The sequence below is a fragment of the Taudactylus pleione genome, unplaced genomic scaffold (assembly GCF_031769625.1).
Source record: "Taudactylus pleione unplaced genomic scaffold, aTauple2 ptg000788l, whole genome shotgun sequence".
Lineage (NCBI taxonomy): Eukaryota > Metazoa > Chordata > Amphibia > Anura > Myobatrachidae > Taudactylus > Taudactylus pleione.
The window spans coordinates 2,572,793-2,587,192 of NW_028285190.1; the positions used below are offsets into that span (position 1 = coordinate 2,572,793).

Here is a 14,400-nt window from a genome sequence, read left to right on the forward strand (position 1 = left end):
AGGTGTTGGGAGCACCTCATTTCCTTAAAGATAGAAAAGTAAATAAAAATGAATAGCTACCATCATAAATAAACAAGAAACATGCAAAAGAAACCTTTGTATATGTAAAAGAGAATCTCTTATTTTGTGTTGATAAAAATACTGGGGAAGGGGATATCTAACAGATATCTGAATATCATTTCTCATCAATATTTTTTCTGTGCGGAACCATTAAGATATATTATATAATAAGGTACCGTACACTAAACAGAAACATTTCCTTGGCTTGGCCATGTATGTTTCAGGAACTTGTTAGCACTGAAGATATCAACTGTGTAGAGAAAAAACCCACAGCTATAGCGAGCGGCCATGATGATGGTCGCGATGGTCAAGACCATCGTGACCATCGGGCTTGCGATGAGACCCTTGTGGTAAGGTCTCGTTCATCGCAAGCCCCAGAGAGCTTTCGGTTCTAACATAGCCGGTAGTTCTCCACTGACATCACAAGTGATGTCAGTGGGGCCGCCCCCAAATGGCAGGCGTTCTCATGGGAACGCCTCCGTTTGGGCAGCCAGCCCCCCAGCCCGCCCACCAAAGGGGGCGAGCTGTCACTCAACATCCACAGATCGCCCCCCCTTTGGTGCGAGATCCGGAGCGAAGGAGTGCCCGTCGCTAGCCGGGTCTCGTGCATCCGCACGACAGAGCCGGCTCCGTCGTGCGCATGCGCTGTGGGCCACCATCGACCCAGTTGCGAGCGCTCAGCGCTTGCGACTTGTTCTGAATCAGGGCCAGAGTTAGAGACTGGGGGGGTATATTTACTAAAGTGTGGGTTTTTAGAAGTGGAGTTGTTGCTCATGGCAACCAATTAGATTTCAGCTATTATCTCCCAGAAGGTGCTAGATAAATAAGTAGAATCTGATTGGTTGATAACTTGCTATGGGCAACAGCTCCACTTCTAAAAACCAGCACTTTAGTAAATTTACCCCCAGGTCCAGTATTCCAAGAAGAACTGTTTCCCAAAACTGTTTTGATCCCACAGATAACTGCCGTCAATATCTAAAACAGTCAAATAATGACACTAGACCTTATAAACCAGCAAACATTTGATTGTGTTTACATACACACGTGCTCTACAGCCGATCACTTTCAAATGACTATAAGACACGTCTTACAACACACAACTAAAAATAGCACATACCACTAAACGCAAAGGATCCAGTACTATAAACTTAGGAATGAAACAGGCACCTTTCAGAGTTCACTGTTGAATTTATATGTACATGTGTAAATATCAGACACAAAAGCAAGATGATCATAAAAAAACAACAACCTAGAGCAGTAACTAAAACACAGATTTATTTTTTTAATAATAATAATAATAACAATAATAATAAATGATTTCTCTTTCATTAGAGAGATACTTTGAAGACCATGAAAACATAGTGGACATACTATCAGATTGGCCAAGAGACAGTGAAAACAAAATTCACTTTCAAAAGAAAAATGAAAAATATGCTGTTTTTAAAAACCCTCAGGTAAGTTCATAAATGTAATTTAAATTATGCAAATGGCATTTTGCATCCAAGTACTTACAGTAAATGATTAATATGGCCATGGGCTGGGTAGCATAGTCTGGTCTCTGAAAATATTATACTGTATGTTACAGTATTTTTCATTTAATAAACTATATGTTCTTAAATCCCTTTAACATGACGCTAACTCAAAGGCAGTGGCGGAACTTCTGGAGGCAATGGAGGTATTGGTGTCTGTGAGCCAGCTGTCAAGGGGGCACTGAGGAGCAGGCCCGGTGACAGGGGGTTCAAGGGGCACAGTTGTACAGGGGCCCACAGATAAATCACTGCTGTGGTGCAGGCAGCGGTTAGATGGATCTATCTGTGGGGCCCAGGGAGCTGCTGTCTCTTGATCTTCAGGCACCACTGATGACTGGTGCAATAAAGGTTTTTTGCTTATTGCGACCTGCCGAGCAGCACCACTTAAAGGCAGAGAAGAGCAGAAGACACAGAAGAAGGGAAGTATCTGTGTGCTGGAGCCAGAGGGATTTGGGGGCTTCAGTTGGACAGACAGAAGGGGGCTGGCTGGAGCTGGAGAGACACTGGGTGCTGGAGAGACAGAATGGGTCTGACTGGAGCTGTAGAGACACTGGGGCGCTGGCTGGGGCTGGAGAGACACATACTCTGGGGGCTGATTGGAGCTAGAGGGACACAGGGGCACTGCTGGCTGGAGCTAGAGAGACACTGGGGGGATGGAGAGACAGACGAAAGCTGGCTGGAGCTGGAGAGACACTGGGGAGCTGGAGAGATAGAAGGGGACTGGTTGGAACTGGAGAAACATCGGGAAGACTGGAGAGACAGAAGGGGCTGACTGGAGCTGCTGAAGGGCTGGCAGAAGCTGGAGAGACAATGGGGAACTGGAGAAACAGAAGGGGCAGGCTGGAGTTGAATAGACACTGGGGGGCTAGCGAGACACTAGTTGGCTTTCTGGAGCTGGAGAGACACTGGGGGATGGCTGGAGCTGGAGAGACACTGGGGGTCTGGAGAGACCTTGGGGGCTTGCTGGAGCTGGAAAAACATGGGGGGGCTGAAAAGACAGAAGGGGCTGGCTGGAGATGGAATGACACTGGAGGGCAGGAGAAACCATAGGGGCTGACTGGAGCTGGAGACACACTAGTGGGGCTGGAGAGACACTGGGAAGCTGGAGAGATAAAATGTTGGCTGGCTGGAGCAAGGGAGACACTGGGGGACTGGAGAGTCAGAAGAGGGCTAGCTGCTGGAGAGACACTAGGGGGATGACTGGAGCTGAAGAGACACTGGAGATCTGGAGAGACAGAAGAGAGCTGGAACTCTACGTGCATCAGTGACCTTGTCTCTGGTTCACCGGTTATCCTTCCTTGGACCACTTTTGGTAGGTACTAACCACTGCATACCGGGAATACCCCAAAAGACCTGGCCTTTTGGAGATGTCTGTCCAATTAGTCTAGTCATCACAATATGGCTCTTGTCAAAGTCACTGAGATCTTTACACTTGCCCATGTTTCCTGCTTTCAACACATCAGTTTCAAGAACTGACTGTTCACTTGCTGCCTAATATTTCCCAGCCCTTGACAGGTGCCATGGTAATGAGATAACCAATGTTATTCATTTCACTTGTCAGTGGTTTTACTGCTATGGCTGATGGGTGTATATGCGTACACATCTTTGGCACACACGCGCAGTATGGAAATGGGTATTTTCCAAAAACAAATTGTGTCCAACTCTACAGAGCCCATTATGACTGCAAAGTGTAAAGGGCCTAAAAACATCAGTATGTCAATTTATAAGTGGATGCAAAGCATTGGAACTTCTACAAACAATAGATGTTATAGTGAAATGTTAATTATTGTACAATTTTTACATCTGGCATTTCAGTGCATATATTTTGCTCATGATGAATGTAATTTACATAGAAATGTGACCTGTAATATATAAATAAAAATGAGTTTGTCATGAAGACCAAGCATAAGAAAAACACTGAAGTACAGAGACAGATTTGTGGTTCTGGATACATTTACATGTTAATCTATTGCATAAATGGCCACCAGCCTGCAGAAGCAATGACAGCCAGCATTAAAGCTCTGGAGTTACAAAATGCCTCTAAACAGGTAAAATAAGTTAAACATACAATTCTGTATGACTATAAGGGTAAGCAATGACACCGGTGAACCTTTGTCATGTTGTAGCCAAATGTCTCATAAGTAAAGTAAATAACTTCAGATATAAGTACTTTCAATATATATTAACAATAGGCACAGCCTGGAAGACTAAATAAACAGTTGTCTGCTTTTGATGGACTCCACCTGTGGTGTTAGGAACTGTATTATAAAGAAGTTTGAGATTGATATGCCGTGACTGAAATCAGACGTGTGCAATGGAAAACCATGTACCACCATCTACAGGAAAAGCGCTATGCTATGCTGTTGTAAGGATTAACAGCATTTGGTCATGTAAAATATTTAGGGTTATTTATCAATTGGTATTGTTTTTCAGGGGGTACCAGCCAATAATAATTATACCCAAAATGTATCTATGGGGGTCTGCAGCCGCTCTCGTAGATATCTGCTGCAGTGCCGTTTCCGACCGCAAAAGCATCCCCCCCATTGAAACCTATGGGGGCTGCCATTAGCCATGTTAGACCATAGACTATAGATTGCAAAACCCTCCCCGGCACTCGCCATTCCTGTATAAGACTGTACATGCACAGTAGCGCAGCACCACCCGCAAATTAAAGTAAAGTGATCTCTTATATTTACACATCGCAGGGAGCCCCTGTCGCTCTAGGTGTTCTTTAATACATGCCGGAGGCAGATCATTTCTTTCTGTCGCAAATAGCTATTTTTAAATGCCACGGCTGGAGCTTTCATTCACTAATCTCCTAGAGCAAGGGTGGCCAACCGGTCAGAGGCAAAGAGCCAAAAAATATCTGTAGTCAAGTTAAAGAGCCAATAGCATGCGCTAGCTGTCACAAGGCCATGCCCCATTATTTGTGCGCACGTAACTAGACTTTATGGTGCCCTGTGCCAGAAAGAGCAGTGGTGCCCCCCCCCCTATTTTTCAAATTGGGACATAAGATAATGCACCTGAAAAAGGGCCATGGCTTCATGGGGAAGGGCCAGGGAAGAGATAGGAGAGACCAGGAGATGCTGGGGATAAAAGAAGAGGAAGCTACAAGTGAGAATGATAATAGACTGGAAAATTGACAAGCCCAAACAGCGCCCCCTGCTCTGTGGTGCCCTGTGCAATGGCACAGGCCGCACTACCCTAGTCATGGCCATGATCCTAGCGGCCGAATGTATTACTGAGGAACTGCAGGGACAGGGGCTGCGAAGGAGTCTGCCCCTGCAATGTGCTGGGAGTGAAGCGCTCTCATCACTCCTGTCCTATGGAACCTTCTCCGGCTAGATTTGCCATATGTAGCCCATAGGATACAGCGGCTTACGCCATCTCCTTGGTAAATCTGACAGCTTTGCGTCCCCCATAGAAACTTATGGGGGTTGCGATGCAGGAGGAAATGGAGGGACAGCATCTGGGGGATACTTAATATTTGCGGATATCCCCCGAAAACGGGTGATTTTGGTGAACACACTGCAAATATTAAATGATAAATGGGCCCCCTAGTGAGTTGTCACACATTGCGCAGCAAAGTCATTCATATCTCAGCCATTTCTGGGTGAGACTGGGCAGCGACAATACAAAGCAGACAAGAGAACTATGTAGTGGATATGTCGTGTAGCCAATACGTAGTCACACAGGCGTTCTGTTGCAGCAGCCTTCTATAGTCGCATTTGTGATACTTATGACTAAGGGCCTGATTCAGGTTGGATCGCAACTGCAAATACGCACGCAATCGGCCCATTGCTGCATTCTGCACATGCGTATGCAAAGCAGTGCACATGCGCAAACCAGTCACTGCGATCGGGACTGAGATCGCAGTGACTACGCATCGCAGAGTGATTGACAGGAAGTGGCATTTGTGGGAGGTGACGGGGGGGCGCGGCCGGTGAAACGCAGGTGTGCCAGGGCGTTTGAATGCCGTTGCAGGGGCGTGCATAAATTATCCTGTGCAATACCATACGCAGCTCGAGTACTTGAAGTTAGCAATTCCAGAGTAAGGTCAGAGCTTGTGCAAGTATGCATGAGGCTGCGATGGTACTCGACATTACCGATGGTTTTGCAGTCTTGCTAAACATTACAGATGTGTGTAAGGTAAGGTGGACGTCCCTATATCGTGCTGCGATGGCATAGCGATCGCAATGGATTAGCATATCATCCCAGTGGGACTGGGTGCGTATTCGTAGCTGGGATCACAGTTGAGATCTGTAGTGAATCAGGCCCTAAGAATATTGTTTAACTCTGTTTTATCTTTTAAGCACATTTGTAAGTAAATATGCTGTGATTCATTATTATAGGTGTAGCTCCTTTCAGTACATATCTATCCATCTTTTTTCCTGTGATTGATAGATCGAAATTAATCCCTGGTGGTAGAAAATATATTATATGCAGTTTATATACATCAAAATATTCTAAAACGTTTAAAATTCAGAGTCAGGTTTTAATAGTCAGATGGCAGGCTGGGAAATGGCGGAAGTATAAATCAAATGTAGATTGTATGATTAAAAGTCATTAGACTGAACAGCCACAAACGAATGCGCTTTCAGTTTTAGCTGTTGTCTTTATGGGGTTATTTTATGCCAGGCTCCAGAACAATATAAACAGTAGACTAGAGCATAATAAGAGCATGACGGTATAATTGCAACTGTCTAAATATTTTCTTTTCTGTGCCCATAACATGGGGTCGGCCACTGCAGCTGATGGCTTCATACACAGTACAGCTTCTCCAGACATACTCATATATACCACCCAGAAGCTAAGACTTTTGCAGACTACTAGCCCACTAACAATGTACTAAGAAGGACACTTCTAAAGAAATACAGATTGCTGGTTTTGCTGTGTGTAAATAATAGGTAGTAGTAATATATTAAAAGCTCCAACACAGGACAAGATTTCTGCTCTTCTACAAACGCATTGGAAATATAGGGCACTTGCAAATATCGTTGCATATTACTGCAATTACGTACCACCACAGATCACGTATACGCACTGGGCAAACCCCACACTGGTAAGACTGGTACTTCAGTAGCAGTGTTAGGGTTGCACCAGAGAAGTTCTGAATTGCTCCAGTATTTAAGTATCCACTGCTGCAACTCAATAATCAACGGGCCCCTTTGGCCTGGTGTAACTATATAATGATTTATGGGGGGAACGAAGGCTGCTGTGTGTATTTATAGGTAACGATCAAGGAGTCTGTTCCAGTAAAGAGGAAATCAGACACAACGTCGTTGCACATTCAGGTACTGTGGCAATGCCCGGTGGCACATTGCGCACATTTGGGTTCCCCACCCATCGGGGCTCTCCAGTCCCATGAGAATTGAGAAACAGGCAGGAAGGTAAATTAGGTTATATAGGTTAGTAAAACCATAATAGTTATTGTGTCTTTTAGATAGTGGAGGTTACATTATTGCTGTCATTGTCCCATGTGTTTTGTCTGACAAGTCAACATCCAAGTCACATATAAATGAATGTACGGAGAGAATTAAGCGTTTGAGTAATATCCTGATTAAATATCTTGTGTTGACCAATGTCCAAAAATGAAGGGGTAAATTTTAAGAGCAATTTATCAAACTTGGCTATTTTCTGGAACATTTGCCATGGGATTTCAAGCAACAATTTATTTATTATTTATTTCTTTAAGGCAAAACCTGGTGTTTATATATATACATATATATATATATATATATATATATATATATATATATATATATATATATATATATATGGACAATAGCCCGGCACTCACATAAATCCGCAGTCCAAAAGTGCTCAGGTGCCTCCAAATGAAAAAAATTAGCTCTTGGAATAAACATTATTCGTCATCTGCTTTCAAGTCTCAGAGTGCCACTTCTTCTTGCAGTATATATATATATATATATATATATAGATATACAGTCAGGTGCATAAATACTGGGACATTGACAGAATTTTCATATTTTGACCTCTATTCACCACCACAATGGCTTTCAAATGAAACTAACAAGATGTGCTTTAACTGCAGACTTTTAGATTTATTTTGAGGGTAATTACATCCAAATCAGGTGAACATTGTAGGAATTACAGCGGTTTCTATATGTGCCTCCCACTTTTTAAGGGGCCAAAAGTAATGGGACTATCAACTCAAAAGCTATTTCATGGACAGGTGTGGGCTATTCCCTCGTTATTTCATTATCAATTAAGCAGATAAAAGGTCTGGAGTTGATTCTAAGTGTGACATTTGCATTTGGAATCAGTTGCTGTCGACTCTCAATATGAGATCCAAAGAGCTGTCACTATCAGTGAAGCAAGCCATCATTAGGCTGAAAAATCAAAACAAACCCATCAGAGAGATAGCAAAACATTAGGTGTGGCCAAATCAACTGTTTGGAACATTCTTAAAAAGAAAGAACGCACCGGAGAGCTCAGCAACACCAAAAGACCCAGAAGACCACGGAAAACAACTGTGGTGGATGACAGAAGAATTATTTCCCTGGTGAAGAAAAACCCCTTCACAACAGTTGGCCAAATCAAGAACACTCTCCAGGAGGTAGGTGTATATGTGTCAAAGTCAACAATCAAGAGAAGACTTCACAAGAGTGAATATAGAGGGTTTACCACAAGATGTAAACCATTGGTGAGCCGCAAAAACAGGAAGACCAGATTATAGTTTGCCAAACAACATCTACAAAAGCAATTACAGTTCTAGAACAACATCCTATGGACAGATGAGACAAAGATCAACTTGTACCAGAGTGATGTGAAGAGAAGAGTATGGAGAAGGAAAGGAACTGCTCATGATCCAAAACATACCACCTCATCAGTGAAGCATGGTGGTGGTAGTGTCATGGCGTGGGCATGTATGGCTGCCATTGGAACTGGTTCCCTTGTATTTATTGATGATGTGACTGCTGACAAAAGTGTTTCGGGCAATATTATATGCTCATATTCAGTCAAATGCTTCAGAACTCATTGGTCGGCGCTTCACAGTGCAGATGGACAATGACCCGTAGCATACTGCAAAAGCAACCAAAGAGTCTTTTAAGGCTAAAAAGTGGAATGTTATGCAATGGCAAGTCAATCCCCTGACCTGAATCAGATTGAGCATGCATTTCACTTGATGAAGACAAAACTGAAGGGAAAATGCCCCAAGAACAAGCAGGAACTGAAGACATTTGCAGTAGAGGCCTGGCAGAGCATCACCAGGGATGAAACCCAGCGTCTGGTGATGTCTATGCGTTCCAGACTTCAGGCTGTAATTGCCTGCAAAGGATTTGCAACAAAGTATTAAAAAGTGAAAGTTAGATTTAGGATTGTTTAGTTTGTCCCATTACTTTTGGCCCCTTAAAAAGTTGGAGGCACATATAGAAACCGTTGTAATTCCTACACCGTTCACCTGATTTGGATGTACTTACCCTCAAATTAAATCTGAAAGTCTGCAGTTAAAGCACATCTTGTTTGTTTAATTTCAAAGCCATTGTGGTGGTGAATAGAGGCCAAAATATGAAAATTCTGTCAATGTCCCAATATACACCTGACTGCATATATAGATATATATATATATATATATATATATATATACACACACACACACATATCATGTTGTTTTGCCGTTAAGAGAAACCATAACTTTAAAGCCTGCAAAAAAAAATAAAAAAATTGTCGATGTGACCAAGCATTTTTAATTACATTTCCCAGTATGTCGCGGCGTTCACCCAAACATCAGTAAAAGTAAGTTGGACATCAAAGATTGTCCACTAAGTAGGTCCTACTCAGATGTTAATTTGCTAGGAAATGGCTAATGTATAATAAGCCAATAACTTAAAAACATCTTGTAGCAGCTCTGTTACTGATTGTGGAATACAAAACCTATGATCAAGGTTTCAATTGTCGATTTGCATGACCAAGCATGAGATTCATCTTTTCCGCAGCAGTAAATCATTGGACATCATGGAAATGTAATTAAATCACTTAAGGAACAAGTGAAAGTAGAATAACTGAGGTTATGCAAGAAATGTCTTGTGACTTCCGCAATCAAAGTATATACTGAACGCTATAGTTATTCTCCAACTTTCTATGCCCACCATACATAAAGACTGTTTATGCACCATCTATGCCCACCATACATAAAGACTGATTATGCACCATCTATGCCCACCATACATAAAGGCTAATTATGCACCATCTATGCCCACCATACATAAAGGCTAATTATGCACCATCTATGCCCACCATACATAAAGACTGATTACATACCTTCTATGGCCTCCATACATAAAGGCTGATTACGTACCATCTATGCCCAGCATACATAAAGGCTGATTATGCACCATCTATGCCAACCATACATAAAGGCTGATTACATACCTTCTATGCCCACCATACATAAAGGCTGATTACGTACCTTCTGTGCGCACCATACATAAAGGCTGATTACGTACCATCTATGCCCACCATACATAAAGGCTGATTATGCACCATTTATGCCCACCATACATAAAGGCTGATTACGTACCATCTATGCCCACCATACATAAAGGCTGATTACGTACCTTCTATGCCCACCATACATAAAGGCTGATTACGTACCATCTATGCCCACCATATATAAAGGCTGATTACGTACCATCTATGCCCACCATATATAAAGGCTGATTACATATCTTCTATGCCCACCATACATAAAGGCTGATTAAGTACCATATATGCCCACCATACATAAAGTCTGATTACGTACCTTCTATGGCCACCATACATAAAGGCTGATTACGAACCTTCTATGCCCACCGTACACAAAGGTTTCTGGTCGCGATGGAGATCCGAGACAGGGTCTATGGACGCTGCACTTGGATCTCTCAGATGCAGTATGGAGCTGTCTATTTCTTAGACACCTCCTGCTACATTTACATTTTGTTGGACGGCATTGCATAACCACTTCTGTGCGGCTCTGCAATACCATCCATCTCTGAATCAGGTTCTGGGTTTGCACTCGGTTATGTGACAGCGCTTGCGGCACTCCCACAACATGTCACCAGAGAGTGCACCTCCGTGCGTTAGAATAGCCACCGCTCAGTAACGCCCAATACATTTCAGATACCATGGGACGCATGTGCTGTGCGACTTCTTAGTGACTTAGATGCATGCGCAGTTGAAAAACATCAACAATTTGCATGAGTATGGGCATTGCATCTGATGCAGAAGTAGGCCCACAATTGCTATACAAAAGAACAGATACTGTATTTATAGTATACCCTAAGCTCTATTCTACCTGTATACCCTAAGCTCTATTCTACCTGTTTACCCAAAGCTCTATTCTACCGGTATACCCTAAGCTCTATTCTACCTGTATACCCTAAGCTCTATTCTACCTGTATATCCAAAGCTCTATTCTACCTGTGTACCCTAAGCTCTATTCTACCTGTGTACCCTAAGCTCTATTCTAAATGTATTTTCAAAGCTCTATTCTACCTGTATACCATAAGCTCTATTCTACCTGTTTACCCAAAGCTCTATTCTACCTGTATACCCAAAGCTCTATTCTACCTGTTTACTCAAAGCTCTATTCTACCTGTGTACCCAAAGCTCTATTCTACCTGTGTTCCCTAAGCTCGATTCTACCTGTGTACCCTAAGCTCTATTCTACCTGTGTACCCTAAGCTCTGTTCTACCTGTGTACCCTAAACTCTATTCTACCTGTATACCCTAAACTCTATTCTACCTGTGTACCCTAAGCTCTATTCTACCTGTATACCCTAAGATCTATTCTACCTATATACCCAAAGCTCTATTCTACCTGTATACCCTAAGCTCTATTCTACCTGTGTACTCTAAGCTCTATTCTACCTGTGTACCAAAAGCTCTATTCTACCTGTTTACCCTAAGATCTATTCTACCTGTGTACCTTAATCTCTATTCTTACAATGTACCCTAAGCTCTGGATGTAGACTTGCTCAAATCTTTTTGTCTCTTCAAGTAATCCCAGAAAGCCTCAATGATGTTGAGATCAGGGCTATGTGGGGACCATATCATCAGTTCCAGGACTCCTTGTTCTACTTTACACTGAAGATAGTTTTTAATGACATTGGTTGTATGTTTGGGGTTCTCCTGCTGCAGAATCAATTTTTAGACAATCAGACGCCTCCCTTATGGTATTGCATGATGGATAAGTACCTGCCTGTATTGCATTGTGGACACCAATAATCCTGAACAAATCCCAAACTCCATTTGCTGAAATGCAGCCGCAAACTTGCAAGGAACCTCCGCCATGCTTCACTGTTGCCCACAGACAATCATTATTGTACCACTCTCCAGCCCTTCGACGAACAAACTGCCATTTGTTACAGCTAAATATTTAAAAATTTTACTCATCAGTCCGGACCACCTGCTGGCATTTTTATGCACCCCAGTTCTTATGTTTTCGTGCATAGTTTAGTTGCTTGGCCTTGTTTCCACGTCAAAGGTACAGCTTTTTGGCCACAATTCTTCCATGAAGACCACTTCTGGCCAGACTTCTCCAAAAAGTAGATGGGTATACCTGGGTCCCACTGGTTTCTGCTAGTTCTGAGCTGAAGGCTCTGCTGGACATCTTCCGATTTTGATGGGAAGTAAACATTATGTGTCTTCAATCTGATGCACTAAGTTTCAATGGCCGACCACTCTGTCTAGGGTCCTCAACATTGCCTGTTTCTTTGTGCTTCTTCAAAAGAGCTTGAACAGCACAACTTCAAACCCCAGTCTGCTTTGAAATCTTTGCCTGGGAGAGACCTTGCTGATGCAGTATAACTACCTTGTGTCTTGTTGCTGTGCTCAGTCTCGCCATGGTGTATGACCTGTGACATTAAATTGTATTCCACAACCTCACGTTTGTAGCAGAGTTTGGCTGTTCCTCACCTAGTTTTAAGCCTCCTACACAGCTGTTTCTGTTTCAGTTATTGACTGTGGACCTCATTCAGAGCCGCTCGCAAAATGAGGGCGGCCGCTTCTCTGTAAAGAGCCGGCCTCCTGGCCGCTCGCTAAGCTGTGGGTTTAGCGAGCGGCCAGGTTGATGGTTGCGATGTCAAGACCATCGCAACCATCGGTGCCTCGTCTGCCGCAAGCCCCAGTGAGCTTTCGGCTCTAATAGAGTGGAAGCTCACCATTGACATCACCCTTTTGTAGTGAGCCCCGGAGCGAGATAATTTTTCTCTCGCTCCGGGGCTTGCGGTTGTGTTTCAACCTACATAATGATCATTATCACCTGTTTGGAATGATTGGTTAATCATACACCTGACTTTAAACTTATAAAATCCCAGTGCAAGTTATATTATGCTGTTTTGTAGGCAAAGGGTGGTCCCACCAAATACTGATTTGCTTTAGATTTATCTTCTGTTCATTCACTTTGCATTTGTTAATTGATAAACTAATAACACTTCTATTTATGAAAGTATTCTTACTTTGCAGTATTTTTGCCACACCTGCCTAAAACTTTTGCACAGTATTATATATACAGTATCAGGGGTACCAAAACTCGGTCCTCAAGGCACCATAACGGTACAGGTTTTAAGGATAACTATGCTTAGGCACAGGTGACCAGGCTCGCCGAGAGCTGCGGTCACCTTAGCAGCCGTGAGCAGTCTCCCAGTGCAGCCCAGCACACAGCAGCATGTGCTGGACTGCTGTCATGTAAGAGGCGGGGGAGCGGTGCCGGGCCCCTCCAGCAAGCCCAGGCCGGGTAATTTGTACCCGCTCCCCCCCCTGTTGGCGCCCCTGCAGGTGACTTAACTAGTACCTTTTTATCTGTATACAACCATTGGTATCCTTAAAACCTGGACTATTAGGGCGCCTTTAGGACCGAGTTTGGGAACCTCTGGTGTATGTATATATTATATATATATATATATATATATATATATATACAGTTTTATTTTGAGGTATAAAGAAGTATTGTATTGATACATTGTAAAAATGTGACCTGGATTTTTGTTTTTGAAACATAGCAACCCTATACCAGGGGTAGCCTGTAACCTTTGTCCCACTCTCCGCCCTCGTAAAACATTCCCTAAGTACCAGCTTCTATACTACTTGCACTGACAACAGTGTGGATAATATGGGTGTTTGCTTTTCTGCTCAGTTATTTAATTTTTACTGTGAGACAGTAGCCAGCAGCCTTCTAACGCCCATGAAAGCGAAACAAAATGTCAGGTTTATGTTGTGTAACATGTCAACTAATTAGCCCTTGTTTATATATTGGGGCAGAAAATGACTCAGGGTAAATCTGCGTGCCTGCATGGACAGTTATTCATTTCATCCTCATCAGTCACTTTACTACACTCCATTAGTAAGGTCTAAAACACATTTACACAGGGTAAAACTCCATATACAACATATTATTCAAATGGCTGGCAATAGTTATCTCTCTAAACATACATCTTACCTGTATACACAATGTAAACCATTACCGTTTGTAAACCATTACCGTTCTAGTTGTAAGGCATGTGGATTACATCAAAGACTCTTTGCTTCTATTGCACAATTCCAGATTCTAGCTAAATAGCTCTTAAACCATAAAGCAGAGTATATTCATTCATGGACCGATCCAGAATTTATTGATTAAGTGTGCAAGAATAGTTTTCAAGCATATATTCAAAAATGTCCGTTTTGACTGAGAACTGCTGTGAGAAATAACCTGGATATTTTGGTTATTTTTGTGCTGAACAACCTAGAAGGAGAACATGAGTCAAATATGCATTATCTAATTGCTAGAAATGATAAAATTACATATTAGATATCTGTGATATCTCCT

General features: G+C 42.6%; 1 protein-coding gene across 1 annotated transcript in view; it reads left to right on the plus strand.

The window, feature by feature from the left end:
- The window catches only part of APBB1IP (amyloid beta precursor protein binding family B member 1 interacting protein), a 137,486-nt gene that overhangs the window by 78,335 nt on the left and 44,751 nt on the right, over positions 1–14,400 (plus strand). Inside the window, exon 7 of the mRNA XM_088457814.1 lies at positions 1,393–1,514. Within this exon, the coding sequence (XP_088313940.1) occupies positions 1,393–1,514 (122 nt within the window). The remainder of the gene's footprint in view (positions 1–1,392; positions 1,515–14,400) is intronic.